The sequence below is a fragment of the Ceratotherium simum genome, chromosome 2 (assembly GCF_057802395.1).
Source record: "Ceratotherium simum simum isolate JZ-2026a chromosome 2, ASM5780239v1, whole genome shotgun sequence".
NCBI lineage: Eukaryota > Metazoa > Chordata > Mammalia > Perissodactyla > Rhinocerotidae > Ceratotherium > Ceratotherium simum.
In genome coordinates, this window is record NC_141901.1 from 44,761,469 (window position 1) to 44,788,818 (window position 27,350).

The window sequence follows — 27,350 nt, forward strand, 5'->3', positions numbered from 1 at the left end:
TCACCTTAGGGTTCACTCTAACGAAGTGAATGATGTTGTACATTCCATGGGTTTGGACAAAAGTATAAAGACATATATCCATCATTATAATATCATACAAAGTAATTTCACTGCCCTAAAAAACCTTCAGTGTTCTATGTATTCATCTCACCTCTCCCCCTAAACTCCTGGCAACCACTGATCTTTTTATTGTCTCCATAGTTTTACCTTTTCCAAGTTGGAATCTATTTCTTTTTTAGTGCTAGTTCTGACCAGCTAAGTTGATTTCACATCCACTATTGATTATGATCAGCAGTTTGAAAAACCCTGGAGCCTTGTATCTGCTGCATCTGCCTCTAACAGTAAAAACCCAGAGAGTATATTGGCCATATTTCCATGTCCATGTGTGGTGCCCTAAGGCACATGGCCTGGCTGGTGGGGAAACACCAACAGAGTCCCAAGGTCCTGACTCCCACTAGGACACACCAGTCAGTTAAACTGTCTACACTGCTCACGCCAGAAGAAACATCTGTTCATTTATTCATTCACTCACTCACTTTGCGCATGCACTCAGCACTCACTCAATGGTGTGAATATACGGCAGGTTCCTGGGGACTGTCCAGAGGCATAAATTCTATCTGAGGCTGGCTCAGAGGAGAGGAATCCAGAACAAAGCTTGTCTCCTGACTGATTGATTGTTTACCATCTCCTCCTCCTCCTCAAGAGCTCAGGAATGTCTCCAAGAACAGATCTGGTCAATGGTTATTTCATTCCTGCCTTTGAAGTAAAATAACTCTCAAGTCCAGCCTAGAAAGAAGGAACAAAAGGCAATTTCTGTGTCCCCCTTGTTCTAGAGGTCTCTGAATAGCTTCAAACTAATTTATGGCTGGAAACTGTCTGAATTCCTTGCTCACTATTTTTCTACCGGCTCTTCCTGCCCCACCAGACAAGTAGCAAAACATCAAGGGACAGAAAAGGGTGTCAATTAATTCTCAACACTGCCAATGCCTTAGTCTTAAGACCTCTCTGGATCTCTTTTCTACAGCAAGCAAAAAGAGGCCCAAACACCCCTCTCCTTTATTTTTCTCATACCATTTCCCTGCATCAACCATTCCAAAACAGTAAGCAAGAGGAGTAGGACTTGGGGCTGACACAACACACGATGGATTTTTTCCATCTCTTCAGCGTCCCATAGCTGGGGGAGTGCCAGGCTACAGAAGATGAGGGACTGGGGGACTGGGGTCGGGCAGTAGCAAGACCTATAATGTAATGTGGTAAAAACACTCAGAGCCTGGGCAGAAATGGAGAGGGGACTGGGAACAGAATTAAGTGATCATCTGTACCCTAAACTTGAAATGAGGAACTACTGTACAAATATTCTTTGAAGAAGAGCCATAATCCAGGTGCAGCTGGGTTAGCTATCTCAGGAGCATGCTGAGACAAGGAAGAGGGGAAGGGAATCAGACAGAGAGTGGAGGGATGGGAAAGGGAGGGATACAAACTCCCCATCACCTTGGCTCCCATTTCACCCTCACTCACAATAGCTTGGAAATCGATGAAATAGTACACACCCATTCCGGGTTAAGTTCTCCAGCAAAGCCTAGAAACACTCAGCCACAAGTTACCCTCCTCTGCCTCTCGTGAGGAAAAATCATATAGTCAGCCGGGGTGGGGAGGAGAACAGGGACAAGGAGCCAGGGAGGAAGGGGAGCAGGGCCGACTGGTTAGCACTGGAGAATGCCCCTCTCTCCCTCACCCTCACTCTGTCCAGAAGCCCTCGAGTGGGTCACTTCTCTTCCCTTCTCAGCCCAGGGTCCGGCATCTCCTTCAACTCGCCCCGGGCTTGGGGGCTGAAGACGGAAGCAAAACCAACAAATCGTCCCAGGAAGCTATCGGTTGGCCGGCCGATAGGGGGAGGGGAGCAGGAGAACTGCAAGGGGGAAGGAGGAGAAATTCCAGCAGAGAGATGATCCCCAGGGAAAGGTGAGTTTCTGGCCAATCTCGGCGTACTTGGAGTTGTACCGCTCCCCACCCTCCAGTCCAAGCCCTAAGATTTCAATCTCTACCCGTCGTCTTGTTTGTTACTGATCACCCAAAGCACCATGAAGTTCTCCGAAGGGCCTCTGAGGTCACCAGGAACCACAGAAAAGCCTAAGCCCCCTCGTCGAGACCCAACGTCCAAAAGATCGGAGGGATCCCATCCCTGGAGCTCATTCTCCTACGACCCATTCTACCACCCACAGGACGACTGAGTGGCGCGCACCGAAGACCGGCGCCGAGTCCCGGGCAGGAGCCGCAGTGTCCTCCCAAAGGGCAAGGACGCCCCGAGTCCTCGAGCCTCAAAAGAGTCTTCTTCCCGCGACTCCCCAGGACTCCCCCTGCCCGCCGCGAGGCGGTAGAAAAAGAAAGAGAAGCGCCGCGAGGAGCTGACCGCACCGAGCGCCGCACCAGGTGGTGTCAGCGAACGCGGCGCCGGGCACGGGAGGGGCGGAACTGGAAACCGAGAATACCAAGCGAGAGAGGCGGTGCGGCCGCTGTTTCTTACCGCGGTCTTCCCCTCCGGGTGCACGTCCACCAAAGTACACCAGTTCCGCGTACCGTTCATCTTTGTCCCTCGAGGGTCGCAGCACACACCCCAACCCTCCGCCCTGAGGTCTGACTCCTACTAGGCGGGGGCGCGCGGAACCGCCCCCATCTATAGGGCGTCAAGGGCGGGGCTGGCATTAGGACACGCCCCTAAGGCGCCGATCGCTAACGAGAGTGAGGGAAAAACTGGGGTGGGCGTGGCCTATAGGCTTCAAGACACGCCCGTCGGCGCTCGCTCCGATTTACATAAAAGTGGGGCTTGGGAGCTACCTGGCGCTGCTTAACTGAAGTTTTGTCTAGTGTCTGTGATTGTACCTCAAACATTCTACATTAGTCTTGCCGTCTCCTCCTTTCAGTTTCAAGATCAGTGTTAGTAAGAGAAAATCACCTGCCTGCCCCTAGAGGATGAGGATTTGCAAAAAGGCTTCCATACGCTCTCCTCTCCTTATACATAGGCCAGGCTGTAGGCTTTGCGGAGCTGAGCAAAGCTTTCCTCTACTGCATAGGCACCAAGGGCCAGCTCACTCAGACTAGCTTAAGCCAGTCTGGTAGGTGCCTTTCCCTGGCAGGAGGCCCAGGTCAAAGTCAAAACCAGCTTGGCTCTGGGTGGGGCTTGTTTTGCAGAAGCTGTTCTACCAAAGCTGCCCTTATTTGGATGGCAGAGGCGGGACAAATTGCCTTAAAAGGAATTTGTATTCTTGAGAAAGAATGAGCCTCAACTTCTCCAGTGGCATTTGCTCCCAAGCCCAGCTTAGCATCTTAAAGGCCTAGAAAAGAGGATGGCCAAGCAGGACCTTGGAACCTCTTCCAGCCCAGCTGCTCTCTGCAGGTGGCTGCCCCAGTGGGCTATGGTCCACATGGATGGCAGGCAGGAGGAGGTCTGAGCCACTCTTGAGTGGGCAGAACCCCTGAATCTGGCAGTAGGCTCTGGTAAACGAGCTCCCTCTTCAAGGCAACACACACACAGGGATGACGGAAACTTCCCTCCTTTCAGGTAGGTACTGGGTCCCATGCCAGGTAGGAGTGGATGGGGGTCTTTGTGCCTGGGAGGTGAATGCTGGGACTATCCCTATGCCTGAAGGGAATAAAACCCAGTTCTTGTCTGTCTCCTTTAACCCTCAAAGAAGGCATTTACTGGCCTTACTATTCCCAGAAGGTTGTTCAGGAGAGAATGCAGCTGCTATAAGCACTTCCAGGTTCCCTAGGTTCCATCTGATCTGTTGTAAACGGCCTTTAAAAAGTGAGGTGAAGAAAACCCTAGCTTTGGCCTCTAAGTTGTATGGTTAAAATGGTTTCTGCATAAAAACTGGACCTCCAAATAAGCCAAGAAAAGGAATGAGAAGACAAGCCAAGGATTGCAGTATATATATATATAATTTTAATATTTAATTTAAAATAAAATCAAGGCTGGATTGGATTGGGAGAGAATACATGATTTGCAAAATAGAGGAATTTTTTTTAAATCATGAAATTACAAGTCATTGGTGAGGGGCCGGCCCCGTGGCTTAGCGGTTAACAGCGCGCGCCCCGCTACTGGCGGCCCGGGTTCAGATCTGGGCGCGCACCAACACACCGCTTGTCCGGCCATGCTGAGGCTGCGTCCCACATACAGCAACTAGCAGGATGTGCAACTATGACGTACAACTATCTACTGGGGCTTTGGGGAAAAAAAGGAGGAAGATTGGCAATAGATGTTAGCTCAGGGCCGGTCTTCCTCAGCAAAAAGAGGAGGATTGGCATGGATGTTAGCTCAGGGGTGATCTTCCTCACACACACAAAAAAACAAGTCATTGGTGAGAACAGGCTTCTTCCTTCCCCAAGCTCCTTACAGAGCCTGCTTGGGAAATAAGAGAGGTGAATCATCTCCCTTATCTCCTCCCTACCAGAGCATCGCTCTCCCCAAAACCTCCATTGCCTCTTCCCGTTTCTACCAAGAGTCAGCCTCTAGTCCCAGGCAGGAAGTCCTGTATCAGGTGCAACCTCCTGAGATAATGTGGGTCCCTGAGTCCCCTATTGACGTTGGGCACATCTGGTCAGAGAAGCCACAAGTAAGGCCACAGGGACTGAAATCTTTGCTTTTTGAACTTGTGTAGACAGTTGTCAGGGTTCCCAGGTACAACCACCTTATAAACACATCCGTAATCACAGAGGGAGAGGAGGAAGGATGGAAACCCTGAGCCGAACGAGGCCCTACCAAAGTCCTTCTTCCAGAGGGTCATCAGCAGAGAAGCTGGTAGCTCTCTCGACCAGTCACTGGGGCAGCAGGGAAAGCTGAGGGCCCAGATGAGGAAAGGCTGTCCTTGGAGAGGTATGTATGTACAGGTATAAAAGGCAAGAAGAGCATCCTTATCTCCTCACCCTGGCTAAGGCACTGAGAAGAAAGAAGGAGGGTAGGAATGGGGAAGATGGAAAGGGTCCCTTGGATCCTGGCTTGGGGAAGATAAAAAATATAGGAATAGAGAGGGGTGGGGACTACCATATGAGCCCCATAACTGTGCAAAGAGGAGCATCTGAGAAATGGGTAGAGTCATGCCAGCATGTCCATTACCCATAATGTTCCCCTTACCCTGCTCCGGAGTGAGAGGAAAATGGGTTGCAGGAGTCAAGGGAGCAGAATCACATAGGGAATTTCCCTGAGCCTGAGGGTTAAGGGCTAAAGAAATAAAGCTTTATATACATGGCAATTTCTATCTCTTCCTATCCTGCTCAATCTCCCTCAGTCTATATGCTGATCATCGTGCGGGAGCAGAGGGAGAGGTCGGCACTTAAGGAGAGGGCTCAGGTGGCCTAAAATATCTACTCCTCCAGAGGAAAGGTAAAGTCCGTCAACCAGCTTAGTGCTGATGCCTTTTTTTATCACCATTACTCACACCCCTCCCTGTCTTAGGTCTGAATAATTGGGTCGCCCATAGGAATGAGGACTCAGATGCTGGGCAGGGCAGAGCAGGGCTGGCGAGGATAAGCCTCAAGCGTGGTTTCTGGGCCCTTGTGGACCATGAACTAACAGGAGCTGGTCTGTAGGTTGCTCTCCGTAAGCAGTGATGCGATGGAGGAAGGATCGTAGACGCTGTCGAATTCCTCATCTGAGCTCAGCCCTTCATGTTGGAGGGTTGACTCAGCAGCTGTGCGGGAAGCTTTGCGCCTGAGTCAGAGAGAGGAATACTGGTAAGGGAGGGAGATAGAAAGATTGAGACAGCCACCCTTTTCATGATAAGGAAACTCCCAATTCTTCTAAGGCCTAAAGCTACTCACAAGATCCCCCACTAATCAGAGATCTGGGGAGATGGGATACAGGATGGGGGCTGAGATACTAAGAGATAATCATAGGGCTTCCAGCCAGGAATGAGTGATTGTGAAGTCCCATCTTAGAGATCCTCTTCCTATCCAGCTCAGGAGAGCCCATTCCCGCCCTGCTCTACTATCCCGAAGGAGCCGGGAGCAGAAGAGCAGCACATACCAGGAGTCCTTCTCTAGGGCTTTGATCCGGGCCTGGAGCTGTTCATTGACTTCATGCTGCTCCTCCAGCTCACGTTGGGCCTTCTTCCTGAGGCCATCCAGTCGCTCAATCTCCTCTTCTGCTTCATCCACCTGCCGCTTCAAAGCCTTGACCCTCAGGCTTAGCTGGGCAGGATACCAAGTCCTCACATTAGAAAAGCAGCTGCTGCTACCATGGCCTCAGACCCTCCCTTGCAGCAATCTTGACAAGGGATGTTGCCCCTAGGAAAATGTTGTGACCATGGGCAAGTTCCTGAACCTTACAAGTTTGCTTTGGGGATTAAATGAGTTAATACATGCATAAGACTTAGAAAGAGAACCTAGTACATCATAAGCACTCAATACATGTGCTCACTATGACTGCTCTAATCCAGTCCTTTCAGTCTAGAGTCTCTGTCCTTATACAAGGAAAGTCTAAGTTTGGAAAACCTAGGAGATGGGGTCTCCCTTGGCTTTCAAGCAGACACATAGTATATGTTTGCCATATCGTTGCTTGGCCCTGCTTGTCATCCTTACCTGGTCTTTCTGGTCATTGACATGCTGCCGCTCATCGTCAATCTGGATGGACAGCTCTTTAACTCTCCGCTCTAGTTTTCGGTTGGTGGACTGCAGAATTGTCTTCTCCCTAAGAGGGTGGGTGGGGGGATGTCTGTGGCTATCACCATTTCTAAAAGAACCCTTACTTGGCTCCCTACTGCCTCCAAGGACTCTGCTCAGTCATTAGCTCCACCATTAGGCTGGGAAGAATCCAGGGCAGAACCAAAGAACTAGGGAGGTAGAGGTCATTCACATTTCAGAATTTCTGCACCTCTCTCTGGTCCCTATCAAGAGAATAGGTCCCCTTAAGGATCAGACCACGTTGGCCATGTCTGAGGTAAGATGGAGGAAGCCCCAGAGGAGAAAAGTCCAGAGGGAGAGATGGAGGATGGGCTCGTGTCACCTCTCTTCAGCCTGCAGCCGTTCCTGCAACTCCCGATTCAGGGATTCAAGCTGAGAGAGGCTGGCACTGGGCTTCTGGAAGCCTTCTGAGCTGGCCAACCGGCTCTTCAAGTCCTTGTTCTGACAGAGACAGGAAGCCTCCACAGTTAGCATTCCACTGCCGGTCTCTTCTGTGGTCATTCTACCCGCCTCCTGGGGTCTACCCCCAAGACTCCCCACTCCCCCCCCTCACCTGTCTCTCCAGGGAGATTTTGTCACACTCCAAGTCCTGCCGAGCAGACCTCTCCTGCATGAGCTCTGTCCTCAACTGGTCCACCTGAGTGGGTGGGTGAGTGGGGATGGGTGAGATGAACCAGACTTGGGGAGGGCTAATGATGAACCAGCAAGCTGAACCAAGTGAGGCAGAGTAACTGTAGGATGCTCTCTGAACCCTGAGTCCCAAAAATTCCCAGGCAACTAAAAAATCACAGCCTATTCAAATAAAAGGAGTCACAGAATTTAAACAGGGCTTCCTCAGTCTTACCAGGAGCTAGCATCTCTTCTCAATGGAAACAGCCCAGACTCAGATCAGAGAGTAGCCCAGGCCACCAGGATTCCTTCCTCCACTCAAATTCCTGGCTTCTTTCCACCCGAGGAAACCTGCCAACCCGTCCCAAAGCAGAGGAGACCCTGAAGTAGAGCCAGCCATGCAGAGATTCTGCAGCCAGAACTCCCCATATTATGAAAGATGGGAGGGGACAGTTGTTTTTGAGACGTTCTGTAGTCAGGGGTAGACAGAGATGAGGGGTAAGGCTACCTGCTCCCGGCTGCGATTCATCCGATCTGTCAGCAGCTCCACAGTGCTCCTCTCCTCATCCAACTCTGCTTCTAGCCGTGAGACTTTTTCCTGTGGCAGAGGGACAACAGGTTAATTCTGCCCCAAATGCTGGACACCAGAATGCCAAACTCTGATCAGGACCCTCTCAAACTCCAGCTTTCACAGACTTTTCTCTCTCGCACATTCCCATAACCCATTGGTCCTTGCCCCTGCCAGGAGCCACCATGGAGCTAGCACCCTCTGCTGACAAGGTATGGCATCAAGGGGAAAGGGTGGGGCCTGCTCTGGTCTTGGCCCCTTGGCAGGATGACAAACCCCAGAATCTATTCCTCACTGGGGTAGCCCAACTTCCCTAATGGGAAAACAGAGAAAGCCAAGTGCCTGAGCCAAGGCAGAGATGGAGACAGTTGGAAACTGAAGCACCAGGGTACAGACTGGGGAAGCAAACTCAAGCCGGGCAGTACCATGCAGAGGCTAAGAGTATGGGCTCTGGGTCTAGATTGCCTCGGTTTGAAAGTCAGATCTACCACTTCCTAGCAGAGGAGCCATGGAGTTGCTTAACCTCTCTGTGTCTCCATTTTCCTCATCTATAAAATGGAGAAAACAAGACTACCTACCCCACATGGTTCTTCTGAGGATTAAATAAGTCTTAAGTGCCTGGCATACAGCACAATATATAACTGTTTGCTGTTATTATTATTGCCAAATAGAGCAAATTGAAGACCACTGTTCACTCGAAAGGGGAGAAGCTACTGCTCGGCTCTAGCCAACTGCCGCCATGCAGAAAACTCAGGACTCGAAGCTCAGTGTTACCGTATTTTCCAGATGTATAAAGGAAGCCAGAAATCTAAAATTTTATGTGATATCTATAAATTTCTGAACATTGGCAATTAACTCAAAGATTTTTAAAACTGAGTCAAACAAAACTCATCAGCTGTGGGCTGCCAATTTCCTATCCTGAGTATAGGAAGAGCCAGCCCTGGTGGTCTAGTGGTTAAGATTCCAGGCCATAGCCTGGGTTTGTTTCTGGGTCAGGGAACCACACCACCCACCTGTCGGTTGTCATACTGTGGTGGCTGCGTGTTGCTGTGATGCTGAAAGCTATGCCACCAGCATTTCAAACGCTAGCAGGAAGACAGACTAGGAAGAAGGACCTGGCCACCCACTTCCAAAAAAATTGGCCAGGAAAAGCCTACAGATAGCAGCAGAGCACTGTCTGATATAGCACCAGAAGGTGAGAGGATGGCGCAAAAAGACCAGGCAGGGTTCCCCTCTGCTGTACACAGGGTCGCTAGGAGTTAGAATCAACTGAATGGCACTAACAAAAAAGTATAGAAAGAGGCTTGGAGTGTCCTGGTTCCTTTCCCCATAGAAGTCCCACCTATGCCAAGACCCAGACCCCCCATCCCCCTCCACCCACCACAGGTCACCCCCTCAATGTCCTCACCTCAAGGCCCTTGAGTTGCCGGGTCCTGTCATCCTGGGAGCGCTTTTTGTTCTCTGCCTCTTGCTCCAGCCCCTGCAGTCGCTGGGCCAGCAGCTCTTTGTCCAGCCGGGCTGTGTCCCGATCTGCCTGGGATGCCTGCAGGGCCTGCCGCAGCCTCTGGGTCTGGGCAGAAGGGAAAAATGCAACAGTTAGGAGAAATAAGGTGAGGGTTGAGGGGTGGGAGCAGTCCACCCCTGCGGGGAGAAATATTTCATCACTGACATTCTTTAAAACTGCCAGAGCATGGTGATAATAAAAAGCAGACTGACTTTCAATCCATTTTTCTTATTGTTTTAAATGTCTCTACACAAATTGGAATCACCTGAGTTTTTAGACCATTGCTCCTGGGTCCCAGCCCCAGGGATTATGATTTAAGTGGTACGGGACGCAGCTTGGGCATTGGAACTTTTAAAAATCTCCCCAGGGGTCAGCCCCGTGGCCAGGCCTGTGGCCTAGTGGTTAAGCTCAGTGCCACTCTGCTTCAGCGGCCTGGGTTCGGTTCCCAGGTGCAGACCTACACCACCAGTCCGCGGCCATGCTGTGGCAGTGACCCACATACAAAAAAAAAGAAAATAGAGGAAAATGGGCAAAGATGTTAGCTCAGGGTGAATCTTCCTCAAACAAAAAGAGGAAGATGGGCAACAGATGTTGGCTCAGGGTGAATCTTCCTCAGCCAAAAAATAAGTAAATAAAAATAAAAATCTCCCCAGGAGACTCTAATATGCAGTAGAGTTTGAAAATCCCTGCTCTACAGACAACACATGCCCTATTGTCTGTACCCAGGGTGGACAGCTCCTCCCGCCCTCCCTCACCTTAGTATGTCACTCCAAGTGGTCAGACCTAAATCCGGGTCGCAGGATCCCTTGGCCACAAGTTTAGTTAAGAGGCAATGACCTTCAAACCAAGGACATTGGGAGGTTTCCCACGCTCCTGCCATTTAGGCTCCTACCTCATCCTGAAGCCGGCTCAGCCCCCCAGATGTCTTCTCAGCCTCACTGGCCCATTCCTTGGCCTGGCGCTGGGCATCTGCCACCTCCTGCCGGGCCTTTTCCTTGTAATCCTCCAGCTGGGCTTGGAGCTGCTGCAGGGCTTGCTTAGAGTCATCCCCAATCTGCTCCAGCTGAGACGCAGAGAAAAGAGAGTTTTCAGCCCTGCACCTCTTTAACAGAAGCCTGTGTCCCTTTTCTGGGCCAAGACTCTCCCAGAGCCTCCTTCCTGCCAAAGTAGCCCTCTCTTGCTCTTTCCTGGGCCTGGGTCCCTAGTATGGCTAGTAGTAATATATGGATTGCTGGGGTTCAAATCCTGGCTCTACCACTTATTAGCTGTGTAACCATAGGCAAGTTACTCAGCCTCTCTGGCTCTCAGTTCCCCATCTGTAAAATGAGATAATAATAGTACCAACATCACAAAGTTGTTGTGAAAATTATGTTAGTTAATTATGTAAAGTACTCACAACAGTGCCTGATACAAAGTAAGCCTTAAATGACCTCATTTCAGCGAACCCAAGATGACAATGATTATAAGATATACCACTAAGAAAGGAAAATGTGCCAGTTGAACCATGACATACCATTAATTATAAGATACAACTCAATTTCAGAGATGATACGATGTACATTTTAGAATTGATGAAATACATTAGGTGTTTGCTCTAGTTTTTAAAGTAAGAGATTAGGAGAACTTTACCACAAAAAAAGCAATTTATTTCCTTTTCTTCCTTTCTCCTTCCCCTCCCCCAAATATAAAATTCTACCAATGAAGATTCTTGTGTTTAGGTCTTATAGACTTCTAAGGGAAAATCCCAGGAGACATTCTCCAAGGACCAAAACCAAAGAAATAGGATGTGGGGAGAAAGGCAAAAACACGGAAGAGAAGTAGAGAGGATGCCACTCTCTGAAGATTTGGGCTTGCCTCCCTAGCAATGAACTTGAGGAAAGCAAACACCACACATGCTGACCCCCTACTCCCAGCCCCATCCCCCAGGCAACCTTCGGTATGAGCTGGTCCTCTTCCTAAGAGCCCAGGCCAACTCGTGCCCCACCTCCTTGTTCAGTCGGTCCACAGTCCTGTCCAGCAAACGCTTCTGCTCCTCCAGCTCAGCCTTGCCCCGCCGGAGCGCCTCTCGCTGCTTCCCCTCCTCCTCTAGGGCCCGGTTCAGTGCCTGCTGCTCCTGCCCCAGGCGGGCCAGCCCCCGCTGGGCCTCCTCCAGCCGCGCCTCCAGTGCCCGCTTGGCTGCTGCCAGGCTCCCCTCCTCTTCCTGGGCTGCATTCAGGGCCTCCTCTAGCCGCTGTTTCTCTGCCTGGGAGAGCGGGGAGGTAAAGGGGGTGGACTGAGAGGAGGCAAAGCTTGGGCTCAAGCCATTTGGAGGTGAGTAGATAGGAGGAAAGAGGAAGAGATATTTATGAAAAAGGTGGGCAATGAAAACAGGCTCAGAGGAACCGGCAAAGAAATGAAGACACAGAGAACATGCAAAGGGTGGGAGATAAAAGACAAAACACCAGTGGTTCAAAGGCTGAGACATTCACACCAAAGCACACTCCAGGAAATAAACCCAAGATTACCAGAGGGTTTGGGGAGGCAAACAGAAGCACACTAAGGACAAAATAAAATTGATGGCTGAGTATTTAGCCAGGGATGAGAAGAGAAAGGGCCAGGAGGAAGCCAATGATGTCTCCAGAAGCACTGACCTCAAGCCGCTGCACCTTGTCCCGAAGTCGTGCCTCCGCCACTTCCCCACCCTCCGCCAAACCTCGCGCCTCCTTCAGCTGCTGCTCCAGACCCAGGATGCGCCGTCGGAATTCGTCATTTTCCTCTTGGGTCTCCCGAAGCGTCGCTTCCACTGCTGCCCGACGCTGCCCCAGCACTGCCACCTCTGCCTCTGCTGCCATCTGAGCCTGCGGCCAGTTCAGGAAGCGGCGGCTCAGACCCCAAGGCTCCAGGTCATTACCACTCCCAGGAAAGCCACCCCAAAGAAAGTCCACAAGAATGAGACTTAAAGAGGGGTAGTGCCGCCAGCCAGAGGCTTCCCTGAGAATCCCACCCCTATAGAGATGCACTGGGTGTCACCAGGTACAGCCTGGCCTCCTCCTGCCAAATCCTGGCTGCTTTTAACCACACACCTAGGACCAAGGATCTGGTCTGTACATACCCATGATAGGTAATTTTCCACGCCCTCTGGTTCCTCAGCCCTCCAGACCCCTCAGCCTCCACTTCCTAAGCCCTGTGCCCACTCCCCTTGCCTTGGAAGCCTCTTCACAGTCCTGTCTCAGTTGCTGGAGGGTCTTTTGTAGCTGGAGGTTCTGCTGTTCCAGCTCCTGGCCTCGATCAGAAGCAGCCTTCAGCTGCTTCTCCAATTCCTGCTCCCGTTGTCGCCCAGCCACCTCCTGGCTCTGCCCCTCTGCCTGCAGCTCCTTAAGCTCCTCCTGTGTCCGGCGCAGCTCCTACAAGGGAAGGGGAATGGTGACAGGGCAGAGAGAGCCAGCCTGGGATACCAGAATGTGGAGAAACTGGAACTCTCATACATTGCTGGGGAGAATGTACAATGGTGTGGCTATTTGGGAAAGTGGTTTGGCAGTTTCTCAAAAAGTTAACCATAGAGTTATCATATGACCTAGCAATTCCACTCCTAGGTATATACCCAAGAGAATTGAAAACATATGTTCACAAAAAACTTGTACATAAATGTTCACAGCAACATTATTCTTTTTTTTTTTTAGATTTTATTTATTTACTTTCCTCCCAAAGCCCCAGTAGATAGTTGTATGTCATAGTTGCACATCCTTCTAGTTGCTGTATGTGGGACACGGCCTCAGCATGGCCGGAGAAGCGGTGCATCGGTGCGCGCCCGGGATCCGAACCCGGGCCGCCAGCAGCGGAGCGCACACACTCAACCGCTAAGCCACGGGGCCGGCCCAGCAGCATTATTCATTATAGCTAAAATACAGAAATGACCCAAAAGTCCATCAGTTGGTGAACAGATAAACAAAATGTGGTATTATCCATACAGTGGAATATTATTCAGCCATAAAAAGTAATGAAGTACTAATACTTGCTACAACATGGATAAACCTGGCCACATATTATTGGAGTCCAGTTACATGAAATGACAAGAATAAGCAAATCCATAGAGAGAGAAAGTAGATTAGTGGTTGCCAGGGGGTGGGGAGAGTGATTGCTAGTGAATATGGGGTTCTTTGGGGGTAATAAAAATGTTCTGTAATTATAGAGGTGATGGTTGTACAACTTTGTGAATATACTAAAAACCACTAAATTATACACTTTAAAAGGGTGAATTTTAGGGTATGTGAAATAAATCTCCATTAAAAAAAATTACGTAGAGTGAGAATAGATGACAGTCTGGATAAAAGAGGATTGGCTGTTAAAAAAAAAGAAAATATGTTGAAAACTAAAATATGTGACACAATAAATACTGGTGCTGCTCTGATTTCTTTTTTAAAAAATTAAAATATGAGTTCTGGTTCTAATTCTTTAGCTATTAGCTACTTCTGAAATTCAGAAAGTTCCATAATTAGGCTGAAAGGTTATATAATATATAGGGAGTCTTCAACATAAGATACTAACAAAACTAAACTACAAAGAAAAGAAAAATAGCACAGTGTATGATCTACATTGGCCTGGGTTAGTCTGTTTTTCTAGTGTATATTTTGTTTATTGATTAAATACTTCATATAAAACACTTAGTAGGGGCCGACCTAGTGGTATAGCAGTTAAGTTCACACATTCCGGTTCGGCAGCCCAGGGTTTGCCGGTTCGGATCCTGGGCGTGGACCTACTCGCCGCTCATCAAGCCAGGCTGAGGCAGCATCCCACATAGAAAAGCTACAACTCTACAACTATGATACACAACTATGTACTGGGGCTTTGGGGAGAAAAAAGAAAAAAAAAAGAGGAAGATTGGCAACAGATGTTAGCGCAGGGCCAACCTTCCTCAAAAAAACAAAAAAAAAACAGTAGATGAGATAAATGAAACACTAGTTATTACTTTTTAGCTTTCTAGCTTTATCCAGCATAATAAATCAAATGAGATTGTCCAGAGCAATGTCCAAGTTCACTATGTCAACTAATGTAGTAAACAGACTTCAGACCATCCTTGATATTTAACTTCTTAACAATATAGTAAAAATCTAAGAGTACTTTTCATTTCATAACCACCAAAGTATATTTGGTTAACATTTATTATGTTTTCTCCATCAAATATTTTGTGTAAGCTCAGGCTTTTATTTATCTGGAAAAATCATTGTTTAGAGCTATATTTATTTACTAATTTAAAAATATGATTACCTTGATTACAATTAGGCAGTCTTACAGTAAAGGCATAATAAGCAAGCATTGATTAATTAATACTTGTTAACTGAGCACCTACTCCATATCCAGCATAGAGCATCAAAGAAATGTAGACCTAGAAGGAGCCTCAGGAGGCCATAAATGCCAGTTCCCTATACTTAATGAAAATATTTTCTAAGTTTCTAAATCATCCAGAATAATTAGTTGCTTTCTTGTCCTTCATAAACTAATACCAGGAATATGAAGAAACTATCTGTATATTCACTTCAATTGTATGACCTTCTCATTTATAAAATATCCATGCATGATGAAACATTTAATTCCTTGTGTCTAGATTCTATACTCTCTAAGCAGCCTTCAAATTACAATCTGGCTTCCCAAGTAGGTCAGCTGGCCATGCCAATGCAAGTATTCCAGTCCATGTGATGGCAATTTTCATTGTAAGTTAATAAACTGGCATTCTAACTGTAAACGTTTGTTTCATAAATGGAGTTAATGAGTCCTTCCTGAGAGACAGAGCAACTCTTGCTATGCTGACCAAATAAGGTTTCCGAGTTTGCAAAAATGACCCGGAGTTTCACAAATCCACCTAAGTGCTGCTCCCCATGAGGTCAGTTGGGAGGCAGCCAGCAGCCCCTGGCGACAACCCAACCTGGCCACTGAGAGTCCTTTCCGTTAGAAACTTCTATAACGCAATGAGGAGACCAGCCATGCTGGATCAAAGTGTGTGCTGGAAAGAGATAAGGTGGAACAGGCAGGATGGGGCCTGAAAACCAAGCCCACAGGAGATAGCCACACTAGTGTAGTGCCCCTCATAGATAGGTGAGGCGGATGCCCATCACCGCAGCCTGACCTTCTGCCCTCCAACTCCTAAGTACCTTCTTGAGCTCCTCCATCCGGTGAATATCTCCAGCACCAGCTCGGGCCTGCCCTAATTCCCTTTGCAAGGCCTCCATCTTCTCCCCCAGCTCCTCCTCCATCTCCTCCTTCTCCATCCGCAGCTGCAGGAGTCTGAGCCCAGACAGGTGAATTAAAAGGGAAAGGGAACAGGGTCAGGCCACTTGCCTGGGAGAGATTAGCAGGACAATGAAAACCACCTCCCTGCATGCCAATACACTGGGCACCCACTCTCAGGAGGAAGAAAGGTGGATATGGAGAAGAGCAGTTTGAGAAATGGGAAAGTAAAGAGCGCAGCATGGGTAGAAAGGAACTGGGATACAAGAATCATGGATAAGTATTCCCAGGAGAGGGGCAAGGTTCTTACTCCTGCTTGGTGGCTCTAAGCTCCTCCTTGTTCTTCTGGAACATGCTTTGCCAATGCCCTGTCTCCTCTGAGGTCTCCTCCAGCTCCCTCTGCAGCTCCCGCACCAGGGCTGACATCTTCTGCCTCTCAGCCTCTAAAGCTGCATGGTCCTAAGGAAGGGGAGAGTCGGGGGCCAGGAGGCTCAGAGGGAAGAGCTCATGTCAAACCAAAGTGTGAGTGTGTAGAAGGGGAGGATCAGGCCCAGAGGCATCACGAGAGCTGTGCACCCTGACACCCTGGTGGAACCCGGTACAATGCCAGCCGAGGCTCTCTCCCCAAGTCACAGATCACCCCTCTGTCATCTACAGGAAACCTCCCCCAGTTATTTCCCTATGGACTTTGGTCAAACACCCTCATGGTACTTCTGGCCTGCAGTCCCTCCCTCTGCCCTTGTAGGCTTCCTGACCAAGATTTTCATTACATCTCACATGTGTCCTTTAGGGGAAGTTCCACTCACAACCATGAAAAGTCCAAAAATACTAAGACCTCAAAGCAGCCCCCTTCCTGGGGTTGCCCTCTTCTCCCCTGCTCTTGTCACATGCCTGGGTCGCATCTTGCATACTCCGGCGAAGCTGCTCTGCATCTCGCTGGTACTGCTGCCGGACTTGCTCCACCTCCTGGTCACGGGAGGCCACCTCCTCCTTCAGGGCCCCCTTCAGGGCTGTCAACTCCCGCTCCCGCAGCCTCAGTTGCTCCTCTATCCGCTGTTTCCCCTCCAAGACCTCTTCCAGAAGCTCCCGGGTCTCTAACAGGTCCTGGGGAAAGTGAAGGTGGAAGTACAGAGCTGACCACATTAGGATCCACTGTCTATTAACTCATTCATTCAGTCAATCAAAAAATATTTATTGAGCACCTTGTATCTGTTAGGCACGGTACCAGATGCTCTCTGCCCTCCAGGACGCCTAGTTTGGATAAAGGAAATCCCTCATTCCGGACTCTAGCCCACCGTGCCACTGAATCTGCCTGAAAGCACACTAAGGGGTACCTGTAATCAGCTACCTATTCCCCATACTTTAGGGAAAGTATAGATGAGCAGACTTGAGGATACTCTAGCTGAAAGAAAGCAGAGGCTGGGGTACCCAACCCTGTTCCCTACCTTCATCAGTACCTCCTTAGCAGGCTCAGAACCCTGGGCCTGTTTCAGCTTGTCCTGCAGCTCCATCACCTGGGTCTCCAGCCCATGTCGTACCCTTTCACCCTGGTCCACAAGGAGCTTCATGTTCTGGAGCCTAATAATTAATAATAGATAACATTACTGAGCACTATGCGTCAGGCAGTTTTTTTTAACATTTTACATACATTAATTCATTTAAACCTCCTTCAAGTCTTTGTTCAAATCTCAATGAGACCTCCCCTGACTACCTTATTTAATATTGCAAACTGTTCCTCTGCAACCCAGCCCTCCTGATCTGCTTTAACCTACTCTGCTTATCACTTTCTCACATGTAACAAATTTATTTACATAATATGTTCATTGTTTACTGTCTGTTCCCCCTCACTAGAATCTACACTTCTGAAGAACAGGCTCTTCATCTATATGGTTCACTATGTACCGCAGGAATCTAGATGAGTACCTGCCACACAGTATTTGTTGCAAAAATATCTGCTGAATGAATGACTGAATCTTCACAACAATCCTGTGAGATAGGTATTATTATTAACCCCATTTTACAGATTAAGAATCTGAGGCACAGAGGCAAACCCAGGTAGCCTAACTCATGTACTATCAGCATTACTGACAGGGAAGGTAAAGAGAAAGGTCCTATCTTTAAACCATCTCTGTCTGCCCCTCTCAGCTTCTGGAGATCTCCCTCTATCTCCCTCAGCCCTGGGGGCAGCCTCTAACTCTGGCCTAGGCCCGCAAGCAGCCCACCATCAGCTGCACTCACTCCTTGGTGCTCTGCTGGGCCTCCCGCTTCCTCCTCTCCAGCAGCTCCTGCAGTCGGCTGCACTCTTCTGCCTTTTCCTCCAGCTGCCGCTCCAGCCCAGCCCGGGATGGCTCTAGCTTCTGCCGCTTCTGGAAAAGGAAAGGCGAGTAAAGCAGGTGGAGAGTAGGGAAAACCTCTGAGAAGGACCGGGAATGATGGGAATGTCTAACATTTATTGACATTCACTATAACAGGCACTGTACTAGGGACCTTATGCATATAATCTGCATTTATCCTCATAACAAGCCTCGGTACTTGTGATGGTTTAAAATACGTCGACAAATTCTTTCACGTTCCTTTCTAAAAATGAAGGCTAATTCCTCTCCCCTTGAGCATGGACTGGACTTAGGGACTCTCTTCTAAGACAAATAGAAAAAGGAGGACGTGACATGTAGCTTCTGAGACTAAGTCATAAAAAGGCATTGCAGCTTCCTCCTTAAGTCTCCTTGGGAGTCACTCTGGGGAAAGGTAGCTGCCATATTATGAGGACACTCAAGCAGCCCTATAAAGAGGTCCACATAGCAAGGAACTGAGGCCTCCAACCAACAGCCATTGAGTAAGCCATTTTAGAAGCATTTCCTCCAACTCCAGTCAAGTCTTCTAATGACTACAGCCCCAGCCAAGACCTCAACTTGAACCTCATGACAGACCCTGAGCCAGAACTACCACCCAGCTAAGCTGTTCCCAGATTCTGGGCACTCAGGCACTGCGAGATGTTTGTTTTCAGCTGTTAAGTTTTGGGGGTAATTTGTTACACAGCAATAGAACAGTACAATTATTATTTCCACTTTACAGTTAAGGAAACAAAGGCTTAAAACATTTAAAGAACTTGCCCAAGGTCAGCTACACAGCCAACAAGTGAGGGCACCAGGATCTGAACTCACTTTGATTCCAAAGCCCACCACTTAACCACTATACTACATTGCTTTTCACGAAACAAAAGGGGGTTACAATCCAGTACTCACTGAGTACCAATTACATACAAGATAATACTGTGAGAGGTGAAAGCAGTATTTTTTTTTTTTTTAAGTAAAGGGAATACATAGGCTTTAGAATAAGACTAACCTGAATTTTTAAATTCCTTTTCTGCAACTCACTACCTTGAGCAATTCACTTAACCTCTCTGATCTTCGATTTTCTCATCATAAAGGAGTCCAGGATGCCTACTTTATAGGGTCGCTATAATTATTACATATTATTTAGGACAGTACCTACTATAAAAATTATACTCAATAAATGACAGCTACTATTATTGTCATCATTTATTATGATTATGAAAAGAACTGAGGTAAGTAATTTGCTCAAGATTTATACAGCCAGTAAATGGCAGAGCTAGGATGGAAACTTCTAAAGGAAATGGAATGGAAAGTAGTTGGACCCCTGTTGAAGGTGCTCTTCCTCTCTAAGCTTGAAAGAACCCCAGAAGCCCTAGCTAGGACTAGCACACCCTCTTGTCTCTTGTCCCAGAGGACACACAGTGCTCATTCCATTGCTTGGAAGAGCCAGCCCAGACCAAGGTTTTTTCCCCTGTGGTCCTTCATCCCTCCTGCACTTCTAATCTTTCCTCACCTTCATCTCTTCATCCAGCTTTTGCTGTAGCTCCTCCACTTTTCGAGTGAGTTCGTCCTGCCCTCCCAGGGCCTTAGCAGAACCAGGAGAGGCCATCTGCCAGAGACATGGGGGGAAGGAAGTGAGTCCACATCGAGATTCTGGGCCTGAGCCCTGCTCCCACCATGAGAAGACCACTCACCACCAGAGGCTGCATCTGCTCCAGCACCAAACTGACCTTCCTCCTCACAGAGGTTTCACTTTCTGAGCTTCTGGAGGATAAAAGCACAGAAGCAAGGGTCAGGGGAGGAAAGACGGGGCAGAGATGAGAGAAGGAAGGGTTAAGAGCAAGGAGGATGGGGAATGAAGCTAGAAGGAAAAGAAGGGAGGTATGTGACTCCACTGTTGGGAGGGCCCCCACTCACCCCTCCCTCAGGATGCCATAGATGGTGGCCTTCACATGGTCCACACTGCTTGGTGGGGCTGCCTCCTGCTGGTCTCGGAGAAGGTCTGGAGTTGATTTGAACTGCAAAAAAATAAACCCAAAGAAATAGGAAGATGAAGCCAGAAGGGTGCACAGAGTTCAGATGAAGTAGAAGTGGCAAGTTGGGAGACGAAGTCCTTCAAGCATGATGAACATGCCTGAAGTGGGGTAAAGAGGCAACACTGCTGAGGCCTGAGCCACAGGCCAGGGAGAGGTCCACGCAGGATACACCTCTCACTATTATTGCAAACCAGATTTTCCTCGACAAGCAGATCTCAAGCAGCTGTGAGCTGTGTCACAAATAATTTGTCACTAATGACAGTGAATGTACTAGAGTTTGTAAATGATTTACTTTTAGAATAGGCTTAACTCTGTCTCAGAATAAAATCGCTCCCAACTTACTTGCATTCCTGAGTGGGAGAGAAAGGTGTGGAGTTTTGGCAAGAGCACCAGGGAACTGCTCATATCCTCCAAACCTGCTTACGTATGCTGCAGACCTAGCAAATGCTAGTGACCAAGGCACAGTTAACGGTCGGGCAATGACAAGTAGAAGATAAGTAACTCTCCATGCTCTTGAAGGGTGATTTCCTAGTTAGTTCCATTTCCTTTAGAATTTTGCCCAGGCAAGTATCTGTACACGTGAATATCATCTACTAAGTGGATGGATAAAGTGGAGGACAAAAGGTAAGCTTTCTACCTTTAGTGATTGGAATCAGCATGGGGACCCAGGGCTGGTGGGTCAGGGCTGATGAGAAGGGGCCAGGAGTTGGAAGCCACAGAGGGGTGGGGTCTGACCTGCAGCATGGCAGAGTCCTGTGCTCTCCCCCGTGGCTCCTCAAAACTCTGAAGAACCCAGTCCTGGGTCTGACGGGAACGGCTAAAGCCACTGCTCTGGCTCTGGGCCGGCTGTTTCGAGCTGCCCAAGTGGTTGTCATGCTTTGCGCTTAGGGTCCAGTGGTTGGGGGACAGGCGCTCTCGTTCCTCAAGGGTGTCCCGTGGGAGCCGGTTGTCCAGGCTGTGGCTCCGCTTGCGCTCTTCAGGGGGCAATGTCCGCATGCGGCGGCCAGTCCGGCCCCGGGCCTGGCCCCCATGGCGCCTGTCAAACTTGCTGATGAGTGAGTCCACTGAAGACAGGGGAGCAGTGTCAATGGTGCTCCCTGGGGAAGCTCCTTGGGGGGCTAGCTCCAGCAGGCTGGTGCTCCTGTTGCTTGGACCCATAAGGGCAGGGCCTGTCAGTGAGGCCTGGGACTGGGAACGGAGTAGCCTTCCATTCCAGGGGGCCCCAGGCTCCTCATCAGACATGCTGCCCTGTGAGGGGGCAGGAAACTCCTTGGCCCGAGAGTAGGGGTTCTCAGGGAGTTCCGAGTCAGAGCTCAGAGCACCCGGGACCCCTCGGTTGCTAGCTCCCTTGATTTGGACCCCAAAGGAGTCGGCACCTTTCTCTCCACTGTTGAGCACCACAAAGGGCTGCCCAGCGATGCCCTGCACACGCACGGCAACCCCATAGGTATTGGCTCTTGCATCCTTAGCTGGACGTCGCCCACCACGACGTAGGGTGCCCATCTCTGCATCACCCACTGGTTCTGTGATGAAGCGAATCTGGACTCCATGGTCTACAGGGCCCCGGGGCTCAGCCATGGTGGACGCCTGCTCCATGTGTGTGGGGAAGTCCTAGAAGATGAAGAAAAGAGTTTAAGCTGAGAGACTAGAATTGGAAACCCAGAAACCTCCACCTGCCCAGCTTTTATGAGGCTAATTGCCCTGTCAGTTCCTCCTACAGAGAACAGTGGTTCTCATACTTTGAGTAGCAGAATCACCAGGAGGGCTTGTTAAAACACAGACTGCTGGACCCCACCCCCAGAATTTCTAATTTATTAGGTCTGGGGTGGGGCTTGAGGATTTGCATTTCTTTCTTTCTTTTTTTTTTCTTTGAGGAAGATTGGCCCTGTGCTAACAACTGTTGCCGATCTTCCTTTTTCTTTTTTTTTCTCCCCAAAGAGAAACATAGTACCTAGTTGTATATCATAGTTGTAGAGTTGTAGCTCTTCTATATAGGACACCACCTCAGCATGGCTTGATAAGCGGTGAGTAGGTCCGCACCCAGGATCCGAACCACTGAACCCCAGGCAGCCAAAACGGGACGCGCAAACTTAACCACTACGCCACTGGGCTGGCCCCAGGATTTGCATTTCTAATATTAAAGTTCCTAAGTGATGCCGATGCTGCTGGTTCAGATTCTACACTTTGAGACCCACTGACACAGAAAAATCCACTTCCTCTGATATAGTTCTGGGGAGCCTGGCTTTGTCAAGAGTTTAAACATTTTGCTTGATCTTCAAACATACAGATATATCACCACATGCCTCCCCCACCCCAGTGAATGCAGAACCCAAGCCCTGCCTAAGAGACACCTGAATCCCAATGGAGAAAAGGGGGCCTCCACTCCCAGAGCTCATTTAAAATACAGAAGACTCCCAAGGTATGCCATCCCATTTCTGGGAGGATACTTAAAGAAACTGATAGGGCTGGCCCCGTGGCTTAGCGGTTAAGTGCGCGCGCTCCGCTGCTGGCGGCCCGGGTTCGGATCCCGGGCATGCACCGATGCACCGCTTGTCCGGCCATGCTGAGGCCGCGTCCCACATACAGCAACTAGAAGGATGTGCAGCTATGACATACAACTATCTACTGGGGCTTTGGGGGAAAAAAATAAAATAAATTAAAAAAAAAAGAAACTGATAGCAGATGCCTATGGGTTGGGAGAACTGAGGGCTGGGGACAAGGATGGGAGAGTGACTGGCTTTCTACTGTATATCTTCTTGTCTCTTTTTGAATTTGGAACCATGTAGATGTATTGCCTATTCAAGAAAAGATTTAAATAAGATTCAAGAGTGCCAGTCCAAGGGGCCTCAGGACAGGTAGACTTGTCCCATCTGAGGGCCAGAGACAAGACCCCCCACAGGGCAGTTCCTGGGTCCACATTGCTGAAGCTCAGAGTCAGCAAATGGAATGTATTCTAGGTATGTTCTGGCTCCAGGAACTTGGTGAGGAGAGGTTCTTCTCCAAACAAATAAAAAATCCAGCTTCCCCACCCCTTCTGCTAATCTCCACCAGAGCCTAGCACCAAACTGGAGGAGGAGCCTCTGATGTGCCAGACAGAGACACAAACATACCCAGCTCTACCTCCCCACGGAACTCTGGGCCAAGGGAACTTGGCAAGCCCCATTTCAGTGACTGTAGAAGTGCTAGGAAGCCCAGGAACCTGGGGTGAGAGGGGAAGGGAGGGGCCGAGCTCCAGGTGAGAAAGGGCTTGTTGGGGGAAACAGTCTTCTGTTGGAGGAGGAAGAGCATTCCTAGCATTCCCAGCCCTTCCCCTCCTGCGAAAGGAACATGGAGGGAGGAGCCCTTTATTGGCAATGGTTCTTCACCTTTTTGGTGTTGAGACTCCATTGGAGAAAATGATGAAAGCAATGCACCTTGCCTCCAGGAGAGACCCCACACAGACTTTTACCACAGAATCTCAAGAGGTTCGTGAACATCTTAAAGCCCACCCATGAACCCAAGGAGCCCTGTCCTTCCACTATTCAGGCATTGCGGAGGAGTTTAACCAACCTCTGACTCAGATACCCCAAACAGCAGAATATTTACTTGGCAGGGCCCTATGCTGGAATTCAAGTAAGGAATGGGACCAGAAAAGAAGCTACAAGGCAAAAGGGTAAGTTCTCCAAACCACTCATCCAGTAGAAAAGGTACTGGACTAGAGTCAGGATCTGGCTTGGAATCCTAGCCCTGCTCTTCACTTGATGTATATCACCCTGGGCAAATCACAACTTTTCTGACCTCAGTTTTCTCATCTGTAAAATGAGTATAATGACAATATCTCATGAGGTAATTACCTGTGAGAATTAGACAATAATAATTACATGGGTATATACAACTAAAAATTTATCAAGTTATACACTTAAGATTTTTGCATTTTAATTATTTAGGTTCTACTTTAATAAAAAGAGGGAAAATGACAAGATGTTAAATATGCACCCACCTAGCAGCATATGCCTGTCACAACGCTGACAACAAATGTTACCCTGTACACGCACTGCTCCTTCCAACAGGACCTTCTCAGCTTCACCTCGTTCATAGAAGGATGTCCTTTCCTCAGAGAAGCCTTCCCCGACCACCCCCTCTCACAAATTAGTTCAGAGCCATGTTATATGCTCTACAATTGTCCTTCAGTGAATTTGCCTCAGTTTATTTTTATATATTTATAGGAGTCATGATTTGTTTCCTGTCTGTCTCCACCACTAGATTATAAGCTCCTAGAGGGCAAAGACCATGACTTTCAGCTATCTCCTGTGACCCCAGAGCCTGCCACATGGTAGATGTCGATAAATATTTGTTAAAGGTTGTATCCTGAACCAAGGCAGACTCGCACAGCCGCAGGGTGATTTGCCCAAAGATCCCTCACAGCCATTTCTCGTTTGCCCCAGTGACAGGACCTCTTCCTGGCCTGGACTCCCTGCCCTATTCAGTCATAATTTTGGAACCAGATGTGCCTAGACTGCCAACTCTCAGAAGTCACATGATTTATTCATGATGCAGCTCTACCCTGTCAGTACGCCTACTGATATTCCAGATCCAGGTCAAGGAGTTCCCAGCCTAGGCCCAGCAGAGTGCACAGCCCCTCACCCGCCCAAGAGCACCAAGTTGTTCAGAGGTAGCATCGAGTACACCCCCAGGTTCCAGTAACTCCCTAACTTCAACCACCTTCAGTCCCAGGACACGTGGGTCAGGAGCCAGGAGGGCTGAAGGGATCTTTCCCGTGGGTCAGAAAGCAGGGCTCTAAATGATTCAACATGGAAAACTCGAAACCTATCTGCCTTCAGTTACAGAGGATAGCAGGGCGGGGCCATGGGAGCAAGGCAGCTCCCAGGCATTGCGTAAGCCCCAGAGGCAGGTAAACAGTGATCTAGCGCCAGGCAACATGAAGTCCAGAGCCTTTGCTCTCACCAGATGCCTGACCCTGCTTTTCCCTCGCCTAGTATGTGCCCAAGGCGCTCCTCACCAGCTGTACTCTGGGAAGAGACCTGGCCACAAGTTAATTCAGCTTCATCTGCCTGCCTCTGCCATTCCTGCCTGCAAGGAGGGGGAGGACACTCTGCACCTGTACCAGACAGCCACTTCTCCCTGAGTTACTCATTAGCTTGCCCTGCCCCAATTCCATCACCTCTGGCCCAGCTATGAGCATCTGGCTTCCAACTGGGAGTGACAGGGTCTCTGGACTCCTGGCAGGAAGTGGGGGCGGGGTGGTTTCGGGTGTGTGGAGGAAGAACTGACATACACAGGGCTGGGCCATATGCTAGATGCTACACAGTTGGCAGATTTAGAAAATGAGAGAAGTAGAGGTATAGAGATTAGACTTCTCTCAGAGGTACAAGGAAAGCAAATGGTCAGAATAAAAAAGGACAGCTCAGTGACCTTGATCATTCAGCCTCTATTTTCTCATAAAGAGTTACAGAGACAAGAAGGCTCCCTGCAGATCCAAAAAGAACCCCCCAAGTGGACTCCTGGCTCGGTCCACTGAAAAAGGCGAAACCTGAGAGCCAGGCTAGAGCTGCTTGGCCAGTGGGGAAAAAAACACAATGAGGAACAGGGCCCCTGCAAACTGGCTGGACTGGTTTCAGAGGCAAGGGGAAGGGGAGGGCCAGGGAGACTCCACTGGCAGCTTGTAAAGCAGACCAGAGAAATTCCACCCCAGAGGAGGCAGGGGGCAAAACCATGGGCAGGGACTCTGTCCAGCCTAGATGCCAAGGCTCTGAAGGAGGAGGCCGAAGGTGGAGAGGGAACAGGCAGGAGGAGCACAAAGAACCTAGTGAGTGACAGGCCAGTGCGTGACAGGAAGACTTTGTCTCCCTATACCCCTCCCTCTCAAGTTCCCCAAGTTGCATTCCTGGTCCCACACTAGCCTAGGCCACCTCCCTGGCCCTTAGTTCTCCCCCTCTGACATGAAGAGAAGCAGCCCTACCCCTTCCTCACCTCCCACAGGGGTGATGGCATGCAGGTCAGCCTGGGAAAAGCAGGAAGAGTTCTGAAAGCCAGAATCCTCTTAGGGTCAGGCAAATCTGGATTAGCAGTCCCCTAGAGCCAGCCCCCTACTCCCAAATATCAAAGATGAACAAAGCACAGAGGCACGTGCAGGCAGCCTGTGGACAACGGTTGCTAATTATTTCCCAATTACAACAACTTTCCTCAGGCAGGGCATCAAAGGGGCCAAGCTAAGGCTGGCTCTGGTTCCCTTACCTGCCTAAGGCAAGGGAATGTGCCTCAGAAGTCTTGTCTGGGCCCCAATGTGCACCTCTCATCTAGCCTGCAGCCTTGGATGTGCTAACTCCCCTAGTCTTCTGGTCTCCTGAGGAGTCCTGCCTATTTCCCACACCGCTAGTGCCTACTGCCAGTCTGACAGCCATCATGATCCAGGAGTCAGGGACGCCTGATGGGGTTTCAGGGAGTCATGGGGATCTTCTGAGAGGCATCAAGGAAATTGGTTAGGCTCCCAAACCTCACCCAAGGGCCCCATCTAGAACTACAGTAGAAAGTATGTGTGCTTGGGGAGAGGGTTTGACATTGGCCCCCAGAATGAGGCCTTAGAAAAAAGTATGTCTAGATATTTTGTGGGCCTAGGGATCTATGCTTCCTCATATTCCTCTCTTAGAGAGCACTCTCTCAAGAGGAAGAAGGAAAAATTCTCGCTGGCATGAAGGCAAAGGAGGACAGAAACTGAATGCCTTAAATGGTTTCACACCTACCAAAGAGATAGGGGTACCCTCTTGAGTCCTGCCCTTCGGTGTCTCTTACTTGCAACCGGCCTCCCCTGCAGGTGAATGGTTAGAGAAAGATTCCATACCTCAGAGCCATCCCAAAGCCAGAAGGGAGGTGTCAGCGCCAGCTCAGACTAGCAGTAGGGGGAAGAACCTCAGGGAGACAGCATCTCTCCATGCCCTCCCCCTTATGTCTCTGAACTTCAGGCAGCAGTTGCCATTGCCCAACTGAGACTAACTCCTTCCCCCTACCATCCTGGTCTCCAAGAGAAATTTTGCCCCTGGGACTGGCGTCTGACCTCCAGAGAGATCCTGGCCCTGACGCTTTCCTGCCCTAGGAATAGCCTTAGCCTCAAGTGCCCCTCACCTGGCACCTTCCCAGGCTGCCTCTGGCACCTTCCCAGGCTGCCTCCGGCACCTCAGAGTAGGAGCCAGCTCTTAATCAGTACTCCCAGCCTATCTTGACCTCCCTTCCTCCTCTCTCCAACTCAGCACCTGTTCCCAGGATGGGGGTATCTCTGATCGCCTCGACCCCCGCCCCTCAGGGGTACACCTGACGGCACGCTTGCCTCTCAGGTGCCCTTGCCCCCGCCCGGTTCACTCACCCCAGCCGGGCTCGGCGCTCCCGGGCTCGGGCAGGGCTGCACGCGCGGCTCCCGGGCCCTCCCC

The 27,350-nt window shown here is 49.5% G+C and overlaps 2 protein-coding genes across 9 annotated transcripts in view; both read right to left on the minus strand.

Moving 5' to 3' along the window:
* Positions 1–2,658, minus strand: part of TUFT1 (tuftelin 1) — a 37,430-nt gene extending 34,772 nt beyond the window's left edge. For 2 of the 4 annotated variants that reach the window (XM_014791829.2, XM_004436018.3), the window contains exon 1: positions 2,525–2,647. In XM_014791829.2, the coding sequence (XP_014647315.2) occupies positions 2,525–2,584 (60 nt within the window). In that variant the 5' untranslated portion in view covers positions 2,585–2,647. Of the gene's footprint in view, positions 1–2,524 lie in introns of all 4 variants that reach the window. The other 2 variants (XM_004436019.3, XM_087443236.1) reach the window with 2 other exon arrangements.
* Positions 2,659–3,920: 1,262 nt separating this feature from the next.
* CGN (cingulin) lies at positions 3,921–27,349 on the minus strand. Of its 5 annotated transcripts, none has more exons than XM_087443204.1 (21): positions 27,287–27,349; positions 20,665–21,540; positions 19,811–19,911; positions 19,588–19,657; positions 19,407–19,502; positions 17,799–17,926; positions 17,018–17,138; positions 16,452–16,664; positions 15,871–16,019; positions 15,485–15,617; positions 12,542–12,742; positions 11,990–12,196; positions 11,344–11,601; positions 10,252–10,422; positions 9,264–9,425; positions 7,796–7,885; positions 7,232–7,315; positions 7,001–7,119; positions 6,577–6,685; positions 6,023–6,186; positions 3,921–5,707 (listed from the first exon to the last, which is right to left on the minus strand). In XM_087443204.1, the coding sequence occupies exons 2-21, from the start codon at positions 21,523–21,525 to the stop codon at positions 5,566–5,568; spliced, it is 3,579 nt and encodes a 1,192-aa protein (XP_087299330.1). In that variant the 5' UTR covers positions 21,526–21,540; positions 27,287–27,349; the 3' UTR covers positions 3,921–5,565. The 5 variants fall into 5 exon arrangements, 3 of the variants coding, with proteins under 3 accessions (XP_087299330.1, XP_004436074.1, XP_087299320.1); XM_004436017.3 differs by having other exon boundaries at positions 17,006–17,138; XM_087443194.1 differs by lacking the exon at positions 27,287–27,349 and adding an exon at positions 26,670–26,743 and having other exon boundaries at positions 17,006–17,138.
* Between the last annotated feature and the right edge of the window lies 1 nt (position 27,350).

What these genes read in the sequence shown, in the direction of transcription:
- CGN (XM_004436017.3), bottom strand. Translation starts at nt 21,525, where the DNA reads ATGGAGCAGGCGTCCACCATGGCTGAGCCCCGGGGCCCTGTAGACCAT. An exon ending in TGAGCCGGCTTCAGGATGAG is followed by an intron (nt 9,426 to 10,251) that starts GTAGGAGCCTAA and finishes CCTTCTGCCCAG; the next exon opens with ACCCAGAGGCTGCGGCAGGC. An exon ending in CGGCTGCAGGCTGAAGAGAG is followed by an intron (nt 6,686 to 7,000) that starts GTGACACGAGCC and finishes CCACCCTCTTAG; the next exon opens with GGAGAAGACAATTCTGCAGT.